Genomic DNA, 17,758 nt, shown 5'->3' on the forward strand with positions numbered 1-17,758 from the left:
AGCACCTCTCATAGCATCCTTCCCACACTCATCCTCCAATTAGTTCGTGGCCTCAGCCACCGTACAGGCTGGGAAGACCTTGAGACACTGCGCTGCCAGAACATCTCCTACCACATGCCTCTCCGGCACGCATGTCAACCCTGGTTTCACCACCGGGCCTAACACAAAGGCACAATCAAGAGAATCATTATGCAGAGGTACATCCACAGTGTGCTTTCCAAAATTCTCAACAGGTACACATTTCAATTCAACAAAGAATGTGTCACTAAGTGTAATGTCCCAAGTCGAAGTATCAACAACATCACTTTTGTCCTTTGACATTTCCCGTGTCACAGCACACACAGGGAACACTCCTGGATGTTTCTGTGCCAGCTCATTAGGGACCTCAGAAATCATAGGAATGGGAGTTACAACTGGAGTAGCCAACACTTTGTCACCAGCCAAATCATTCCCTAGAATGAAGGACACCCCCCTTATGGGAATGTAAGAACATACCCCCACAACAACATTGCCCGATACTAAGGGAGAATTGAGCGTGACCTCATGCAAAGGTGCATCCACAAATCCACCCCCAAAGCCCCGAACAACGACACCGGAATGCAAAGAAGAGTTTTCTGAAAACGGCAAAAACCCCTCCAGAATGAGGGACTGAAAAGCACCGGTATCTCTCCAAATTGTTATAGCCTGTTTGGACTCTAGTGCATTAGTCAGGGAAACAAATCCATCCATCATAAATCTTGAGGAACCCTCAAGCTCTTTGTCCACACGTTTGATACTTTCCCCATCACCATCTAACGCTGGCATAGGTGTTCTGCATATGGTTTCTACCAGAGCCACCGTTCTGAAATTTTTCTGCTCAAGCACGGGGCACCCAGTAACGATATGACCAGGTTCTTTACAGTAGAAACAGATAATCCCTTCTGGGAATGCACTAGCAGAACCACCCCGCCTAGGAGGTGAAGTTAACTGACCAGCAGACACAGGTTTTGGGAAACGGCCCCCCTGAACAGGACGCCTATCCCTGGACTCAACACGATATGTAACGAACACCACCCAAACCATAGCACCATGACACACCATGCAACAAAAAAAAAAAAACACCAAACAATTTCTAGGGGTAAATATCCCGGACGAGCGCCCAACTGTTACGACCCTGGCTCAAAGGCCCGCAACCTATGTGCAAAACCGACACCAAAAACCCGTGTTTAACCCAAAAGACTACTTTAACCATGAAATACTGATACTAACTAAAGAAACAAGAATAGAAGAACGTGATAACTATCTGTTTAACCCCACTCTCCTCTAACCACAGACCCTGCATGTGTGACTCAAGGGCTGGTTTTAAACTCCCAGCAGGTAACCAATCAGCACTAATTAGCTAATTAGCAGCCCTCACCTGCATGCCCAGTGACACAGGAGCAAACAAGGTCATGGTACATAACACACATGTGCAGTCAGTTAAGTTGGAATATGCCTGTAATACAAACAGTTCAGTTTGTCAGGTACATGCAACACAGATTACAGTGTTGACTGTCTGCTTGAGAAAATACTAGGGCTGTCCCCGACTAAGGATTTGGATGGTCGACTATGATTGGCCAAAAGTTGTCGTTAGTCGCCTATTGGTAAAAAAAAAAAGTATAATATATATATATATATTTTATATATATATATATTTATTTTTTAATTGTATCATTCCATGGGTTTTAAAAGTGTTATATTTATCTTCTCTTATAGTACCAGAGAGAAGCTGAGGAGAATCAACCAGCAACAAAAGCAACATTTATTTTAATTTTTAATTTTTAATTTAATTTTTTTTAAGGTTGAACCTTTTTCCCCGTGGTATCGAATATCGATACTTTTCAAGGTATCGTATCGAAGTTAGAAATGCCAGTATCGTGACAACACTATCCCTGACTGCTCCCGATGAGCAGGTTGGCGCCTCGCGCGGTGAGTGTGTGTGTGTGTGTGTGAGTGTGTGTCAGTGTGTGTGTGTCGGTGTGTGTGTGTGTGTGTGTGTGTGTGTGTCGGTGTGTGTGTGTGTGTGTGTGTGTGTGTGTGTGTGTGTCGGTGTGTCGGTGTCGGTGTGTGTGTGTCGGTGTGTGTGTGTCGGTGTGTGTGTGTCGGTGTGTGTCGGTGTGGCGTTTATATAAATGCATTCCATTCCATTCTCTGCTGCCTGCTTCCTGTTGCACTCCAGCCCACTAGCGTTGGTGTCGGTCCTCTTCCACATGTTCACCAGTCGGTTCCACGGGATCCTTGGGAGGATTCTATGCTGGTAGATCCAGGCCTTGAACTTCCCTGTGAGGACAGTCGGGTCCAGAGTCAGGTCCAGCACCCAGATCCAGCGCTCCAGATCCCTGCTGGGGGTCTCAGGTCCAGATCCCTGCTGGGGGTCTCAGTGACAGAGTCTGTCCTCCAGGCTGCAGTTTAGGTTCTTGCTCTCAGACCACTGTTGTAGTCGAGTCACTAAAGCTCCAGTCTCGAGTCCCCGGTGTTGGAGTCCAAGTCCGAGTCACCAAAGAAGAGCCAGAGTCGAATCTCCATCACCCGAGTCAGAGTCTGAGTCCCAGTCCTCCAGGTTGAGTCCACTCGACTCCACAGTCAAAGAGCTGACGTACAAATAAAACAAGGTCAACATTAAACATAAATGACACAGCAGTCACCGTTTAAATGGGAGTTTATTTACTTTGTGACACAACAGCCAAACAAATGCACTAGCCATCAATATCTTATGCCAAAAGATTAGGGCCTATTATTACAAAACGATTTATAAATAAATAATAAATAATATTGATCAATTAACAAGTCCGAGTCCGAGTCTGCAGCACCTTCCGAGTCCGAGTGCAGTAATACTTGGGGACCTGAGGGACGGCGTGATGATTAACAGTGTTATATTCCAGTTCCATGTTACAGCAGAATTTCCCTCTGGATAAATAAAGGATTTCTATTCTGTTCTTTCAAGTGTATAAGGCGGTTGCACTATTGAACGGAGAGGAAAAGGTGCGGGGGGGGGGGGGGGGGGGAATTGGCATGTGTGGTGTGTATTTTATTTAATTATTTCTATTTTTGTAAATAATAATAACATAATAGACAAATCAGGGCGGCTACGTGGCGTAGTGGGCAAGGCGCTCGCCACGAAATCTGGAGACGCTGGGCTCGCCTGTTCGAGCCCAACGCTCCACATTGCTTTCAGTTTAGCTGGTCGTCCGTACTAATACACATTGGCCGTATTAGGGGGTGGGAAACTGATGGGTGGGGATCGGGTGTTGTGGACAGCGACTCCTACAGGTCGGTTGGTGCGCCTGCGCAGTGGAATCAGGAAGTGTCGGGGGCAGCGTGAGCCTCCCACGCGTTACTCCTCACCACTGAGAGATCGAGCTGCGCAGGTGAAAAGATGCGACTGCTGTTACCTCAAGTACCGGAGGGGACTTGTGCTATGTATGACTTAGTCCACATTGCAGCCGGCTTGTGGGAGGCAAGAAACAGCGTTCGTGACAGGGGAGGGTTGAATTGGATGATACGAAATTGGGATGGGAGAAAATATAGAAAATGGGAGAAAAAGTGGATAAAAAAAAACATAATAGACAAATCAGAGTGTGTTGATGGAGCGCGGCGCCCGTTCCGTTGACTTGTTTGTCTCGTTACAGTCGAGCGCCGATCCGTATCGAGTTCAAAAGTACATTTTTATTACAGAAGAACACAAGTGCGTCAGATGCACATTTATCCACCGAAACCGCGCGTGTTTACTGAAGGATGAGAAACAGAATCAAATCCCACTAAATGATCATAATAACCAAACCGCTGTGCGTGGGGCCCGTAGTAATCACACGGCCCTTTCTTCCCGCCGAGACCTTTCCTTGATTAGACGCCGTATGTGAAAACCCCGACGCGCTCGTCTCTTTTAACCTTCCGCGACACCCTTTTATCAACGAGCCATTGTCGATAAAACGTCTTTTCTGAAAAAGAAATCTGCCGCGTTTTTTTCCCCGAGAGAAAGACGGAGGGCGGCGTGTTTGTCCTTCATCTCACAATACGTGCATTAGCCCTTTACAGCATCCGCGCCATTGTCCTGCGCGTCGTGTCAAACACAGCAGGCCTGACTTTAGCTGCATTAGAGGAATATATATATATATATATAATATATATGTGTGTGTGTGTGTGTGTGTGTGTGTGTGTGTGTTTTTTGTAAATGGGTTTCAGACGAGCATTGTGAGTAAAAACCAGCGTGTCTTTGTGAAGGCAGAGAGGACGAGTGTCTCGTGGCGTCACGGCGCCCACCACTCCTCTCCTCCGCTCCCCCTCTCTCCCTCCGTCTCTCCCTCCGTTCATCTCCCTGTCCCGTCGCTCCCACTCGCTTTCAGACGCACACGTCTCCAATTTGTCCTTCCTCCCTTTCTCTCTTTTGAATCCTCGGCTATTTCTCCCCCGCGCCTTTTGTCAGGGAGTCAATTGTGGCGGTTATTTATGGACGTCTGTTTGGCGGATGAATGCGCGCGGCGAGTGGTGGAGGGAGGGTTGAGGAATAAGTGTAGAAAGCACACGTTGCTGTTTAATGGCATTGGACTATGGGGGGGGGGGGGTCTCAAGGTCAGTGGTAGGTGCCTCATACCTCATCAGGAATCATTTTAGATGCAGCTGAACACTGTTTATTAATATCTAGTATTAATATGTAAATATTATTATGTCTTCAATTTCACATATGTTGAGTGTAGAAGGGTTTAGTCTTTTACCAACACACTTGCAGTTCCGCGTTCGGGTTCTGCGATCTGATTGGCCACTGACGTTTCTCTCTACGCCCAATCGCGTTGCGCTATTTCTGCCTCCAACAGCCTGCTTCAGGATCGCGTAGCGGTAGGAATAAAATTATAATAAAAGATATGAAAATGCAGTTAGAGGTGTAAAGCTCTATCCTTTCTCAGTCTCTTCATTGATAGTCAGGGTATCGATCATCATCATTAGGTGGCTTCTTCGTTCCGAAGGTTGCCTATCACTCTCCAACCCATTCTGTCCCCACTTCTTCTCTCCAACTCCGTGACTCCGCTTCTCACTCCACTCCAATCACAGACATCGTCTACCCAGCCTCTTCTTGGTCTTCCACTTCCTCTCTTTCCATCCACCTTCCCCATCACCACCTTCTTGAACATCTCCCCGCTGGATCCTCTCAGAACATGCCCGCACAACTCCATCTTTCTCTTTTTCAACCTCTCCAGCAGCTGTCCCCCTTGCATATCCGCTCTTCTCAGTACCTCCTCATTCTTGATCTTATCCTTCCATGTTATCTTCAGCATCTTCCTCAGTGTCCACATTTCAAAAGAGTCTATCATCCTCTTTGCCTCTTCATTCAGCGTCCATGCTTCTGCTCCGTATGAAAAGACTGACATAACATACGTTTCCAAAATCCTGGTCTTCGTTTTTCAACTTATGTTTCTTCTCAATAATTCTTTATGGTTCCAGAATGCGCCCTTTGCAATTCCGGTTCTTCTCTTAATGTCCATGTTAGCTCTTCCACCTTCACTGATCCAGCTTCCAAGGTACATGTACTCCTTCACTTGTTCAAGTTTTTCTCCATCCACCTGTATTTTACAAACAGTTCCTGGTGTTTTTTCAATGATCATTACTTTAGTTTTCTTTGTGTTTAGTGACATTCCATAGTTTTTGCATTCGACATTCAGCTTATTCATCATGTCCTGTAGATCTTCTTGACAGTTACAGACTATAGCGGTGTCATCCGCGTATCTTATGTTGGTGATGTTCTCTTCGCAAAGTTTTACTCCTTTCCCTCCTCTCAGACCTTTTTTCATCAGTGATTCACTGTACATATTAAAGAGTACAGGGGACAAGATGCATCCTTGTCTTACACCCTTCTCCACCGGGAAGTCTCTTGATTTCTCCTTTCCTATTCTAACATTAGCCTTCTGCCTCCAGTATAAGTTGGCAATTATTCTTCGGTCAGAAACTGGTATTTTGAATTCTTCCATTGTTCTCATCAATGTTGTATGTTCAACTCTGTCGAAGGCCTTCGTGAAATCGATGAAGCAAATATACAGCTGTGTTTCGATGTGTTGCAGAAATGGTTGCCAGGTCACATGGAATGTTTCAAGGGAGCCCTTTAGGGAGAATCTGATTCGTTCAAGCCTAATGCAATGTTGCGAAACCTTGATAAAGTTGAAAAAGAGGCGCCACTTTCTTTTTTTGTCTTTAAAAAAATTTAAGAATAAAATAATAATAATTAAGAGGTCTATGCAGTTACAAGGGTTACACGAATCAGGGACATCAATATGTACCCAAAATATGTATAGAAAAGTAATATGGTTAGCTACATTCGGCAGCGTTGGAGACCTGTACCTTCAGACAGTAAAAAGAAGCGTGTACAACTTGAGTCGGTTCAGTCAGTACCCTGAGTACTTCCTGAAACATGCATACAAAACCCCCACTACCCAGTAAATACTATCCGGCTTTTTTCCATCCGGACACATGCAATTTGAAATATGAATATAGAATATCAGGCCTATCAATTACCTTATTATGGATCGGGCCAAATCTCCTCTTTCCAGAGTTCAATCTGGATTTCGTACCACCAGGCGCCCGTAACAGGGCAGCGAAGACTGTGAATGAAATCTACAGTAAACATTATGTTGAAGAGGCATTACTATAGATAGACCTGGTCATGTTTTCACCTCCTCTTCATCATCCATGCGTCCAAGGGGCGACAGTGGCTCTGGAGGTAGAGCAGTCGTCTGGCAATCCGGAGGTTCCCGGTTCGATTCCCGCTCCTCCCGGGCAGCGTGTCGAAGTGTCCTTGAGCAAGACACTTAACCCCTAACTGCTCTCGATGAGCAGGTTGGCACCTTGCACGGTTGCCTCCGCCGGTGTGTGAGTGTGTGAGTGAATGGGTAAAATGTGAGGAACAAATTGTAAAGCGCTTTTGGATAAAAGCTGCTATATAAAAGCACCATTTACCGTTTACCATCCACTGCCTCTGTACCTCCTCTTCATCATCCATGCGTCCTCTTCAACTCATTCAGAACGCAGCGGCCCGCCTGATCTCAAACCTACCCAAGTCGGCCCATGTCACCCCACTTAGAGACCTGCACTGGCTCCCCATGGCCCATGGAATCCGCTTCAAGGCCCTCGACCTGGCATATCGTGCGGCGAAGGGAACGGCTCCCGCCTACCTCCGGTCAATGGTCTCTAACTACACACCCTCAAGACCCCTACGCTCTGCATCTTCTGGCCGCCTCAGACCTACTCCTATCCAAGCTCCCGGAGGGTCATCAAAGAGAAGTCGCCTATTCTCGGTCCTTGCCCCACAAGAATCAAGAGGTTTATTTGTCACATACATACCAGGGCATACAGTGAAATGCGGGTGGTCATGCCAGCATTGATTGTGCAAAATACAATAATAAAATAGGCATAGAAAAAATTAAATAGGTAAGACACACGATATGCATGGTAAAAAAAGACCCGCTAACTGAACTCTTAATGTATCTAAACTTTACTATACAGTACCTCCTTCCTTTAAAGTGACATTTTGTTTAAAGTGATTGTTTTAGCGGTTGCCGTGTGTCTGTGTGTCTGTGTGTGTCTGTGTGTCTGTGTGTGTCTGTGTGTGTCTGAGTGTGTGTCTGCGTGTGTGTGTGTGTGTCTGTCTGTGTGTGTCTGAGTGTGTGTCTGCGTGTGTCTGAGTGTGTGTGTGTGTGTCTGAGTGTGCTCATGTGTACTTGTGAGTGGAGAGTTCAGTGCTCAGTGTTCTGATGGCTTGGGGGAAGAAGCTGAGCCGGAGTCTCTCTGTTCTCGCAGCGTGTGTCCGTAGGCGCTTGCCTGACCGCAGCAGCTTGAACAGGCTGTTCAATGGTGGAATGAACTGCCCGCCCCAGTTAGGACAGCAGCCGAAAACCCGTCCAATCTTTCGCCGTCGACTAAAGACGCACTTCTTTTATTTTTTGATCCACTTTTTCTCCTCCTGTTTCTCTCTGATTTTCTCCCATCCCAATTTAGTCGTTATGCCAATTCCCCCCCCTCCCCTTCCTGGTCGTTGCTCGCATGTGCCCCCCACTGGTCGGTCTAGGGAGCCCTGAAGTCTATCACATGCTTCCTCCGTCACATAGGAGACAGCCAGCAGCCTCTTTTCACCTGGCAGAGAGGACTCTCATTGGTGAAGTGTAACGCGTGGGAGGTCACACTACCATCACCATATCCCTTCTTTGCTGTGCAGGTGCCCTGACCGACCTGTAGGAGTCGCTGTTTTACAACAACCAGAATACCACCCATCGACTCCCCTCCCGCTGACTCTGCCAATTGAGTCAGTATGACGGCCGGCCAAGCCGGAGGCAACGCTGACAGCCGGATTTGATACCGGTGTCTCTTGCGTTGGTGACAAGCGCTTAGTCCGCTGCGCCACCCAGCCGCCCTAAAGACGCACTTCTTCCATCATTATCTGAAATTTAAAAAATTTAACATTAAAAAATCTAACCCTGACTAACCTCACTGTCATGCACTTGTCCTAATAAACTAACCTACACTGTAGCACTCAACACTTTGATGAACATTGTTACTCAGCTGATAGAGTTGTGCCCTTCCTTCCTGATGGCTTGTCGTACAGAACTTGTAAGTCGCTTTGGATAAAAGTGTTCAGATAAATGACTAAATGTAAAATGTTGTACCTGCTCTTCATCTGTGGTCTGTGGAATGTTTACTGCATTCCTTTTGAAGCCTTGAAGTTTAGCTTGTTGCCTTTTCATGGCCGTCCTCGTCTCTCTGTGTCATCCTTTTCAGAATGTGTTGTTTGATTTCATGCAGATTATTATGTTGAAGAGGCATTATAGATAGACCTCGTCATGTGTTCACGTCTCTCTCTCGTCATGTGTTCACGTCTCTCCTCTCGTCATGTGTTCACGTCTCTCTCTCGTCATGTGTTCACGTCTCTCTCCTCTCGTCATGTGTTCACGTCTCTCTCCTCTCGTCATGTGTTCACGTCTCGCTCCTCTCGTCATGTGTTCACGTCTCTCTCCTCTCGTCATGTGTTCACGTCTCGCTCCTCTCGTCATGTGTTCACGTCTCTCTCTCGTCATGTGTTCACGTCTCTCTCTCTCTCGTCATGTGTTCACGTCTCTCTCTCTCGTCATGTGTTCACGTCTCTCTCCTCTCGTCATGTGTTCACGTCTCTCTCCTCTCGTCATGTGTTCACGTCTCTCTCCTCTCGTCATGTGTTCACGTCTCTCTCTTCTCGTCATGTGTTCACGTCTCTCTCTCGTCATGTGTTCACGTCTCTCTCCTCTCGTCATGTGTTCACGTCTCTCTCTCGTCATGTGTTCACGTCTCTCTCTCGTCATGTGTTCACGTCTCTCCTCTCGTCATGTGTTCACGTCTCTCTCTCGTCATGTGTTCACGTCTCTCCTCTCGTCATGTGTTCACGTCTCTCTCCTCTCGTCATGTGTTCACGTCTCTCTCCTCTCGTCATGTGTTCACGTCTCTCCTCTCGTCATGTGTTCACGTCTCACTCTCTCTCGTCATGTGTTCACGTCTCTCTCTCGTCATGTGTTCACGTCTCTCTCCTCTCGTCATGTGTTCACGTCTCTCCTCTCGTCATGTGTTCACGTCTCTCTCTCGTCATGTGTTCACGTCTCTCTCCTCTCGTCATGTGTTCACGTCTCACTCCTCTCATCATGTGTTCACGTCTCTCTCTCTCATGTGTTCACGTCTCTCTCCTCTCGTCATGTGTTCACGTCTCTCTCTCTCGTCATGTGTTCACGTCTCTCCTCTCGTCATGTGTTCACGTCTCTCTCTCGTCATGTGTTCACGTCTCTCTCTCGTCATGTGTTCACGTCTCTCTCTCGTCATGTGTTCACGTCTCTCTCTCTCTCGTCATGTGTTCACGTCTCTCTCCTCTCGTCATGTGTTCACGTCTCTCTCCTCTCGTCATGTGTTCACGTCTCTCTCTCGTCATGTGTTCACGTCTCTCTCCTCTCGTCATGTGTTCACGTCTCTCTCCTCTCGTCATGTGTTCACGTCTCTCTCCTCTCGTCATGTGTTCACGTCTCTCTCCTCTCGTCATGTGTTCACGTCTCTCTCCTCTCGTCATGTGTTCACGTCTCTCTCCTCTCGTCATGTGTTCACGTCTCTCTCTTCTCGTCATGTGTTCACGTCTCTCTCTCGTCATGTGTTCACGTCTCTCTCCTCTCGTCATGTGTTCACGTCTCTCTCTCGTCATGTGTTCACGTCTCTCCTCTCGTCATGTGTTCACGTCTCTCTCCTCTCGTCATGTGTTCACGTCTCACTCCGTCTCTCTCTCGTCATGTGTTCACGTCTCTCTCCTCTCGTCATGTGTTCACGTCTCTCTCCTCTCGTCATGTGTTCACGTCTCTCCTCTCGTCATGTGTTCACGTCTCACTCTCTCTCGTCATGTGTTCACGTCTCTCTCTCGTCATGTGTTCACGTCTCTCTCCTCTCGTCATGTGTTCACGTCTCTCCTCTCGTCATGTGTTCACGTCTCTCTCTCTCTCGTCATGTGTTCACGTCTCTCTCTCGTCATGTGTTCACGTCTCTCTCCTCTCGTCATGTGTTCACGTCTCACTCCTCTCATCATGTGTTCACGTCTCTCTCTCTCGTCATGTGTTCACGTCTCTCTCCTCTCGTCATGTGTTCACGTCTCTCTCCTCTCATCATGTGTTCACGTCTCTCTCCTCTCGTCATGTGTTCACGTCTCTCTCCTCTCGTCATGTGTTCACGTCTCACTCCTCTCGTCATGTGTTCACGTCTCTCTCTCGTCATGTGTTCACGTCTCTCTCCTCTCGTCATGTGTTCACGTCTCTCTCTCTCATGTGTTCACGTCTCTCTCCTCTCGTCATGTGTTCACGTCTCTCTCTCTCGTCATGTGTTCACGTCTCTCTCTCTCGTCATGTGTTCACGTCTCTCTCCTCTCGTCATGTGTTCACGTCTCTCTCCTCTCGTCATGTGTTCACGTCTCTCTCCTCTCGTCATGTGTTCACGTCTCTCTCTCGTCATGTGTTCACGTCTCTCTCTCGTCATGTGTTCACGTCTCTCTCCTCTCGTCATGTGTTCACGTCTCTCCTCTCGTCATGTGTTCACGTCTCTCTCCTCTCGTCATGTGTTCACGTCTCTCTCTCTCTCGTCATGTGTTCACGTCTCTCTCCTCTCGTCATGTGTTCACGTCTCTCTCCTCTCGTCATGTGTTCACGTCTCTCTCCTCTCGTCATGTGTTCACGTCTCTCTCTCTCTCGTCATGTGTTCACGTCTCTCTCTCTCTCGTCATGTGTTCAAGTCTCACTCGGTCTCTTCTCGTCATGTGTTCACGTCTCTCTCTCTCGTCATGTGTTCACGTCTCTCTCCTCTCGTCATGTGTTCACGTCTCTCTCTCTCTCGTCATGTGTTCACGTCTCTCCTCTCGTCATGTGTTCACGTCTCTCTCCTCTCGTCATGTGTTCACGTCTCTCTCCTCTCGTCATGTGTTCACGTCTCTCTCCTCTCGTCATGTGTTCACGTCTCTCTCTCGTCATGTGTTCACGTCTCTCTCTCGTCATGTGTTCACGTCTCTCTCCTCTCGTCATGTGTTCACGTCTCTCTCTCGTCATGTGTTCACGTCTCTCTCTCGTCATGTGTTCACGTCTCTCTATCGTCATGTGTTCACGTCTCTCTCCTCTCGTCATGTGTTCACGTCTCTCTCCTCTCGTCATGTGTTCACGTCTCTCCTCTCGTCATGTGTTCACGTCTCTCTCCTCTCGTCATGTGTTCACGTCTCTCTCCTCTCGTCATGTGTTCACGTCTCTCTCCTCTCGTCATGTGTTCACGTCTCACTCTCTCTCGTCATGTGTTCACGTCTCTCTCTCATCATGTGTTCACGTCTCTCTCTCATCATGTGTTCACGTCTCTCTCTTCTCGTCATGTGTTCACGTCTCTCCTCTCATGTGTTCACGTCTCTCTCTCGTCATGTGTTCACGTCTCTCCTCTCGTCATGTGTTCACGTCTCTCCTCTCGTCATGTGTTCACGTCTCTCTCCTCTCGTCATGTGTTCACGTCTCTCTCTCGTCATGTGTTCACGTCTCTCTCCTCTCGTCATGTGTTCACGTCTCTCTCCTCTCGTCATGTGTTCACGTCTCTCCTCTCGTCATGTGTTCACGTCTCTCCTCTCGTCATGTGTTCACGTCTCTCTCCTCTCGTCATGTGTTCACGTCTCTCTCTCTCGTCATGTGTTCACGTCTCTCTCTCATCATGTGTTCACGTCTCTCTCTTCTCGTCATGTGTTCACGTCTCTCCTCTCATGTGTTCACGTCTCTCTCTCGTCATGTGTTCACGTCTCTCCTCTCGTCATGTGTTCACGTCTCTCCTCTCGTCATGTGTTCACGTCTCACTCCCTCTCCTCTCGTCTCTCCTCACGTCTCTCCCCCCCCCCCCCCCCCCCCCCCCCCCCTCCAGGCCTTCTCCTGGTGGCCGGAGATGATGGCTGACCACGCTGAGACCTTCCTGTCTCTCTACACGGCCGACATGGACTCCGCCCTGCAGGTGCAGCCGCTGGACTCCTGGGACAGCTTCCCCCTGTTCCAGCTGCACAACAACTTCCTGCTCGCTGACCGTAAGTCCTGCTCGCTGACCGTAAGTCCTCCTCACTGACCGTAAGTCCTCCTCGCTGACCGTAAGTCCTGCTCGCTGACCGTAAGTCCTCCTCACTGACCGTAAGTCCTCCTCGCTGACCGTAAGTCCTCCTCGCTGACCGTAAGTCCTGCTCACTGACCGTAAGTCCTCCTCGCTGACCGTAAGTCCTGCTCACTGACCGTAAGTCTCTCCTCGCTGACCGTAAGTCCTGCTCACTGACCGTAAGTCCTGCTTGCTGACCGTAAGTCCTCCTCGCTGACCGTAAGTCCTGCTCACTGACCGTAAGTCCTGCTCGCTGACCGTAAGTCCTGCTGGCTGACCGTAAGTCCTGCTCACTGACCGTAAGTCCTCCTCACTGACCGTAAGTCCTGCTCACTGACCGTAAGTCCTCCTCGCTGACCGTAAGTCCTGCTCACTGACCGTAAGTCCTCCTCGCTGACCGTAAGTCCTCCTCACTGACCGTAAGTCCTGCTCACTGACCGTAAGTCCTGCTCACTGACCGTAAGTCCTGCTCACTGACCGTAAGTCCTCCTCACTGACCGTAAGTCCTCCTCACTGACCGTAAGTCCTGCTCACTGACCGTAAGTCCTCCTCACTGACCTCCTCACTGACCGTAAGTCCTCCTCACTGACCTCCTCACTGACCGTAAGTCCTCCTCACTGACCGTAAGTCCTGCTCACTGACCGTAAGTCCTGCTCACTGACCGTAAGTCCTGCTCACTGACCGTAAGTCCTGCTCACTGACCGTAAGTCCTGCTCACTGACCGTAAGTCCTGCTCACTGACCGTAAGTCCTCCTCACTGACCGTAAGTCCTGCTCACTGACCGTAAGTCCTCCTCACTGACCTCCTCACTGACCGTAAGTCCTCCTCACTGACCTCCTCACTGACCTCCTCACTGACCGTAAGTCCTGCTCACTGACCGTAAGTCCTCCTCACTGACCGTAAGTCCTCCTCGCTGACCGTAAGTCCTCCTCACTGACCGTAAGTCCTCCTCACTGACCGTAAGTCCTCCTCGCTGACCGTAAGTCCTGCTCACTGACCGTAAGTCCTCCTCACTGACCGTAAGTCCTCCTCACTGACCGTAAGTCCTCCTCACTGACCGTAAGTCCTGCTCACTGACTGTAAGTCCTGCTCGCTGACCGTAAGTCCTGCTCACTGACCGTAAGTCCTCCTCACTGACCGTAAGTCCTGCTCACTGACCGTAAGTCCTCCTCACTGACCGTAAGTCCTGCTCACTGACCGTAAGTCCTCCTCACTGACCGTAAGTCCTGCTCACTGACCGTAAGTCCTCCTCGCTGACCGTAAGTCCTCCTCGCTGACCGTAAGTCCTCCTCGCTGACCGTAAGTCCTGCTCACTGACCGTAAGTCCTCCTCGCTGACCGTAAGTCCTGCTCACTGACCGTAAGTCCTGCTCGCTGACCGTAAGTCCTCCTCGCTGACCGTAAGTCCTGCTCACTGACCGTAAGTCCTCCTCGCTGACCGTAAGTCCTGCTCGCTGACCGTAAGTCCTCCTCACTGACCGTAAGTCCTGCTCACTGACCGTAAGTCCTCCTCACTGACCGTAAGTCCTCCTCACTGACCGTAAGTCCTCCTCACTGACCGTAAGTCCTGCTCACTGACCGTAAGTCCTCCTCGCTGACCGTAAGTCCTCCTCACTGACCGTAAGTCCTGCTCACACGTCCTCCTCACACGTTATGACAAACTAATATAAAATCACGATTTACCCGGTGGCTACAACAACACACAGTGACTACATCTACATGCATCATTGTTTACAATGAACGGTGGGGCTAATCTAAAGGACTGGACACGGACGCGTTAAACTAACCTAAAGTTAGTTGTTCACCAACAATCTACAGACACAAACAAACACAGAACCGGACTGTTATATTAAGTTAATTGATTGCTGTTTAATGCGTCCGTGTCCAGTCCTTTAGATTAGCCCCACCGTTCATATAACAGAATATTTTAAATAATAAAGTGCATGATGAGCGGTAAACATAGTGGTTATCAAGTCCGGGTAAAGTGCACGGTGCACGTGAGGAGGGGACAGTCGATGAGAGTTTAACAGTCTGACTGCTTGGGGGAAAAAGCTGTTCATAAGTCTTGAACTCTTGGCATGTATGGACCGGTATCTCGTCCCTGAGGGGAGGAGCTGGAAGAGGTGATGTGCTGCTGGGTGAGACTGGTCCTCGATGATCCACTTGGAGCGCGGTGGAGGCAGCGGGAGGTGAAGACGGTCTGTCTGTGCTTCGAGGGAATTATACCCATTACACTGTCTGCCTCTCTCTGCGTACCTTCCCTTACCCCTGATCTGATCTTCCATTTTGTCTGGCGCCGGGGGTTGTAACTTGAGTCCCAGTCCAGGTCATTTATCAACAATTCTTAGAAAGTGTTCTATCTTTGTTCTTAAGCACAGAATTTTGAATGTGTGTACGCACAGAAAAATCGGGATTTAACAACCGTGCGTACACGGGTCCTATGCACACTCCATATTTATAAATACCATTCGTCCTTACCGTCAATGCTCGTGCATGATTATCCATATATGGTAATGAAACACCCCCATGGGATGTGAAATAATGGACTAACCCGAGTGAACTCTGAGAAACTCCACGAGCGAGATTGTTCACGGAACCAAGAAGACACAACCCGTGTTATGGGATAAATAAAAAGCTGGCGGACTTGTACACGGTGATGTCAGATATCAACGACTCTGCCTGGACAGCTCAAAATACTAATAAAGACCGTTCGTTAACCACTGTCTGTTTGGCGTTGGTGTGTCATTCTAACCATGCTGGAATATGAATGCCTTTATTCGTTTACTAGTTCGATTGGCTACCGGGTATAACATGATTTGTACTAGAGGCATACAATCTATTTTGTTGTCGGTATTAGGTAGTGTAACTGAGGGGTACAATTCCCTGACTGTATTGAGAGTATGGTATCATTAAACCACTACTTAGTTATGTACTTTAATTACTGGCCATACAGTACACGGTATATCTGGTGAACACCCACACAAGAATACGGCTTGACAAAGAAAGTTCTATTTAGAGGTATTTATTATTAGAGCAGCAACAATAGGTTACAAATTGAGAATTATGAATTGCGCTTATATGGCGAAGAACACTTAAGTAAGTCAAGAGCGTAAGTCCATGAGCATAATAAGATGGGTATAACTGACGCCACCTGTAGCATAAGAATTACATAAGGCACACTCGTAGTCAGCTGGAGATACTACGGGGTTCCCTCCGGTTGTAAGCCAGCAGGGGAGAGGAATGTTCGGGAGCAAAAGTCTGGATCAACGAGGAATAAAGAGACTCCAGATACAGGAGCCAGTGCAATAATCCCTTGGTCCGTAGACAAAGCAACAGCTATACTCCAGTATGCAAGACAGCATGGATGAAAGCTAGCCAGCCTCTGTGGTCCTAGAGGCGGGCTCGATGGTGCTCCTCACAGGGTAGATTCCACACAGCAGTGGGGTAGACGGTTCTCTGCTCCAGCAGCCACAGTACCAAAGCAATATAATCCAGCCGGAAAAGGCTCTGCATTCGCCGGTGTTGGTTCTCCGGTGTACATATCCAACGGTTCTCGTCTAGGACTCCTCAGATGGCGGCACGAGTTTAGGCCGCCCAGCCTGGATAAGTGCACTAGCTAGAGTACGACGAACCGGTGGTAATGCTGGTCACTGTAGAACGGTAGCCGCACGATACACTATAAATAATAGACTATTACGTTACAATAGAATAAGTCGAACTCGACGATACAGCGTTAAACTCTGACACTTTAGCTATCTATTCGCACGCGGTTCTCAAGGCTCTATTTAGGGGCAAAAGGGGCCCACTTCACAGCACGTTGTATCGTGGTGAAGGCTTCAACGTTTTGGTCTAAGTGCTTCTGTATCCACCTGCGACGTATTTATACGTAAGGTGAATAATCTAGTGCCAACCTCAGTTCTGTCTCGTATTACTGCGCAAACCTGGACATGTTGAGACATGCCTTAGCGGTAGCTTTGAACTTGCCATTGGGGGTATGGCCGTTGGCGCCTAGGGGTCGCTGTCCAATAGGAGAACGAATATTATGGTCTGGCCTGTACCTAGGTAAAGGGATATTCCGTGTATATATACAAAGAATATACAAGGGATATCAGACGATATACAAATATTATACAATATATCTCAAGTAATAAATATATATATTCGGTTTAATCTGACCCTATGTAGCCTATATGAATTACATATAATAGCAGCCAGCCCATAGCCTACATTATGCAACAGTAACTTGCGCATATATAATAACACATGGCACAGCCCTGCGAACCCTGCACAGTAAACTAACTTGATCATTAATCTAGCTGTTGTATCTTTACGCTTATGAAAACATTAAATAATATGTATAGGCTATAGGCCGTCGCTTTGCATTAATAGCCTATATTCTCAAATGGCATTTAATGGCTATCCGACTCCTCGCTATCCTCTCCCGGACCAGTATACCTTATATCATATCATATTCCTATATGTCTCCCAGGAATCGTGGGGCTCTGGGGAATACAGGTTGGGAACCCCTGCTATAGCCTATCCTTTATAATGTTATAGGCTATTTCATTTACAGTTTACTCTATAGTATCAGCCTACCCAGCATGTAATACGTTCTTTGTTAGAACGCAACTCGTTATTATTTTGCGCATAGATAGAAGAAATACAGGAACGTTTTGATTTAGATTTAAAAGGCTTTGACATTGTAAACCGAAATGAGTGGAATTCTGTAAGCAGAATACAAGTCATATCACCCACACGATATACTGTATCCAGAGCATGTATGCTTTTCATTCATTTAAGAGACATTTATTGCAAGGGTTTTGTAATACACATACACTCAACAAATAATCTCTGTTCTCGTTGCAATGCGTTTTTTTATTCTTTCTTATACAGTAGGAAGGGGGAAGAACACTATATTGTGGGTGTTCATATGACTTGTATTCTGCTTACAGCTTCGAAATTCCACTTGTTTCGTTTAACGTTATGGCAAAGCCTTTTAAATATAATCAAAACGTTCCCGTATTTCTGCGGTCTGTGCACAAAATAATAACGAGTTGAGCTACGCGGAGCGCAGTCAGTCAGTACACCCCGTATATTCCGATAACGCT

The 17,758-nt window shown here is 47.8% G+C and overlaps 1 protein-coding gene across 1 annotated transcript in view; it reads left to right on the top strand.

Annotated features, from left to right (window-relative positions):
- cadps2 (Ca++-dependent secretion activator 2) overlaps positions 1-17,758 on the top strand; it is a gene marked incomplete at its 3' end in the record, with an annotated part of 521,480 nt that overhangs the window by 436,814 nt on the left and 66,908 nt on the right. Inside the window, 1 exon segment of the mRNA XM_084334474.1 lies at positions 12,433-12,589. Coding sequence (XP_084190600.1) covers positions 12,433-12,589 — 157 coding nt within the window.

The sequence above is a fragment of the Notolepis coatsorum genome (assembly GCF_963971535.1).
Source record: "Notolepis coatsorum genome assembly, chromosome: 18".
Taxonomy (NCBI): domain Eukaryota; kingdom Metazoa; phylum Chordata; class Actinopteri; order Aulopiformes; family Paralepididae; genus Notolepis; species Notolepis coatsorum.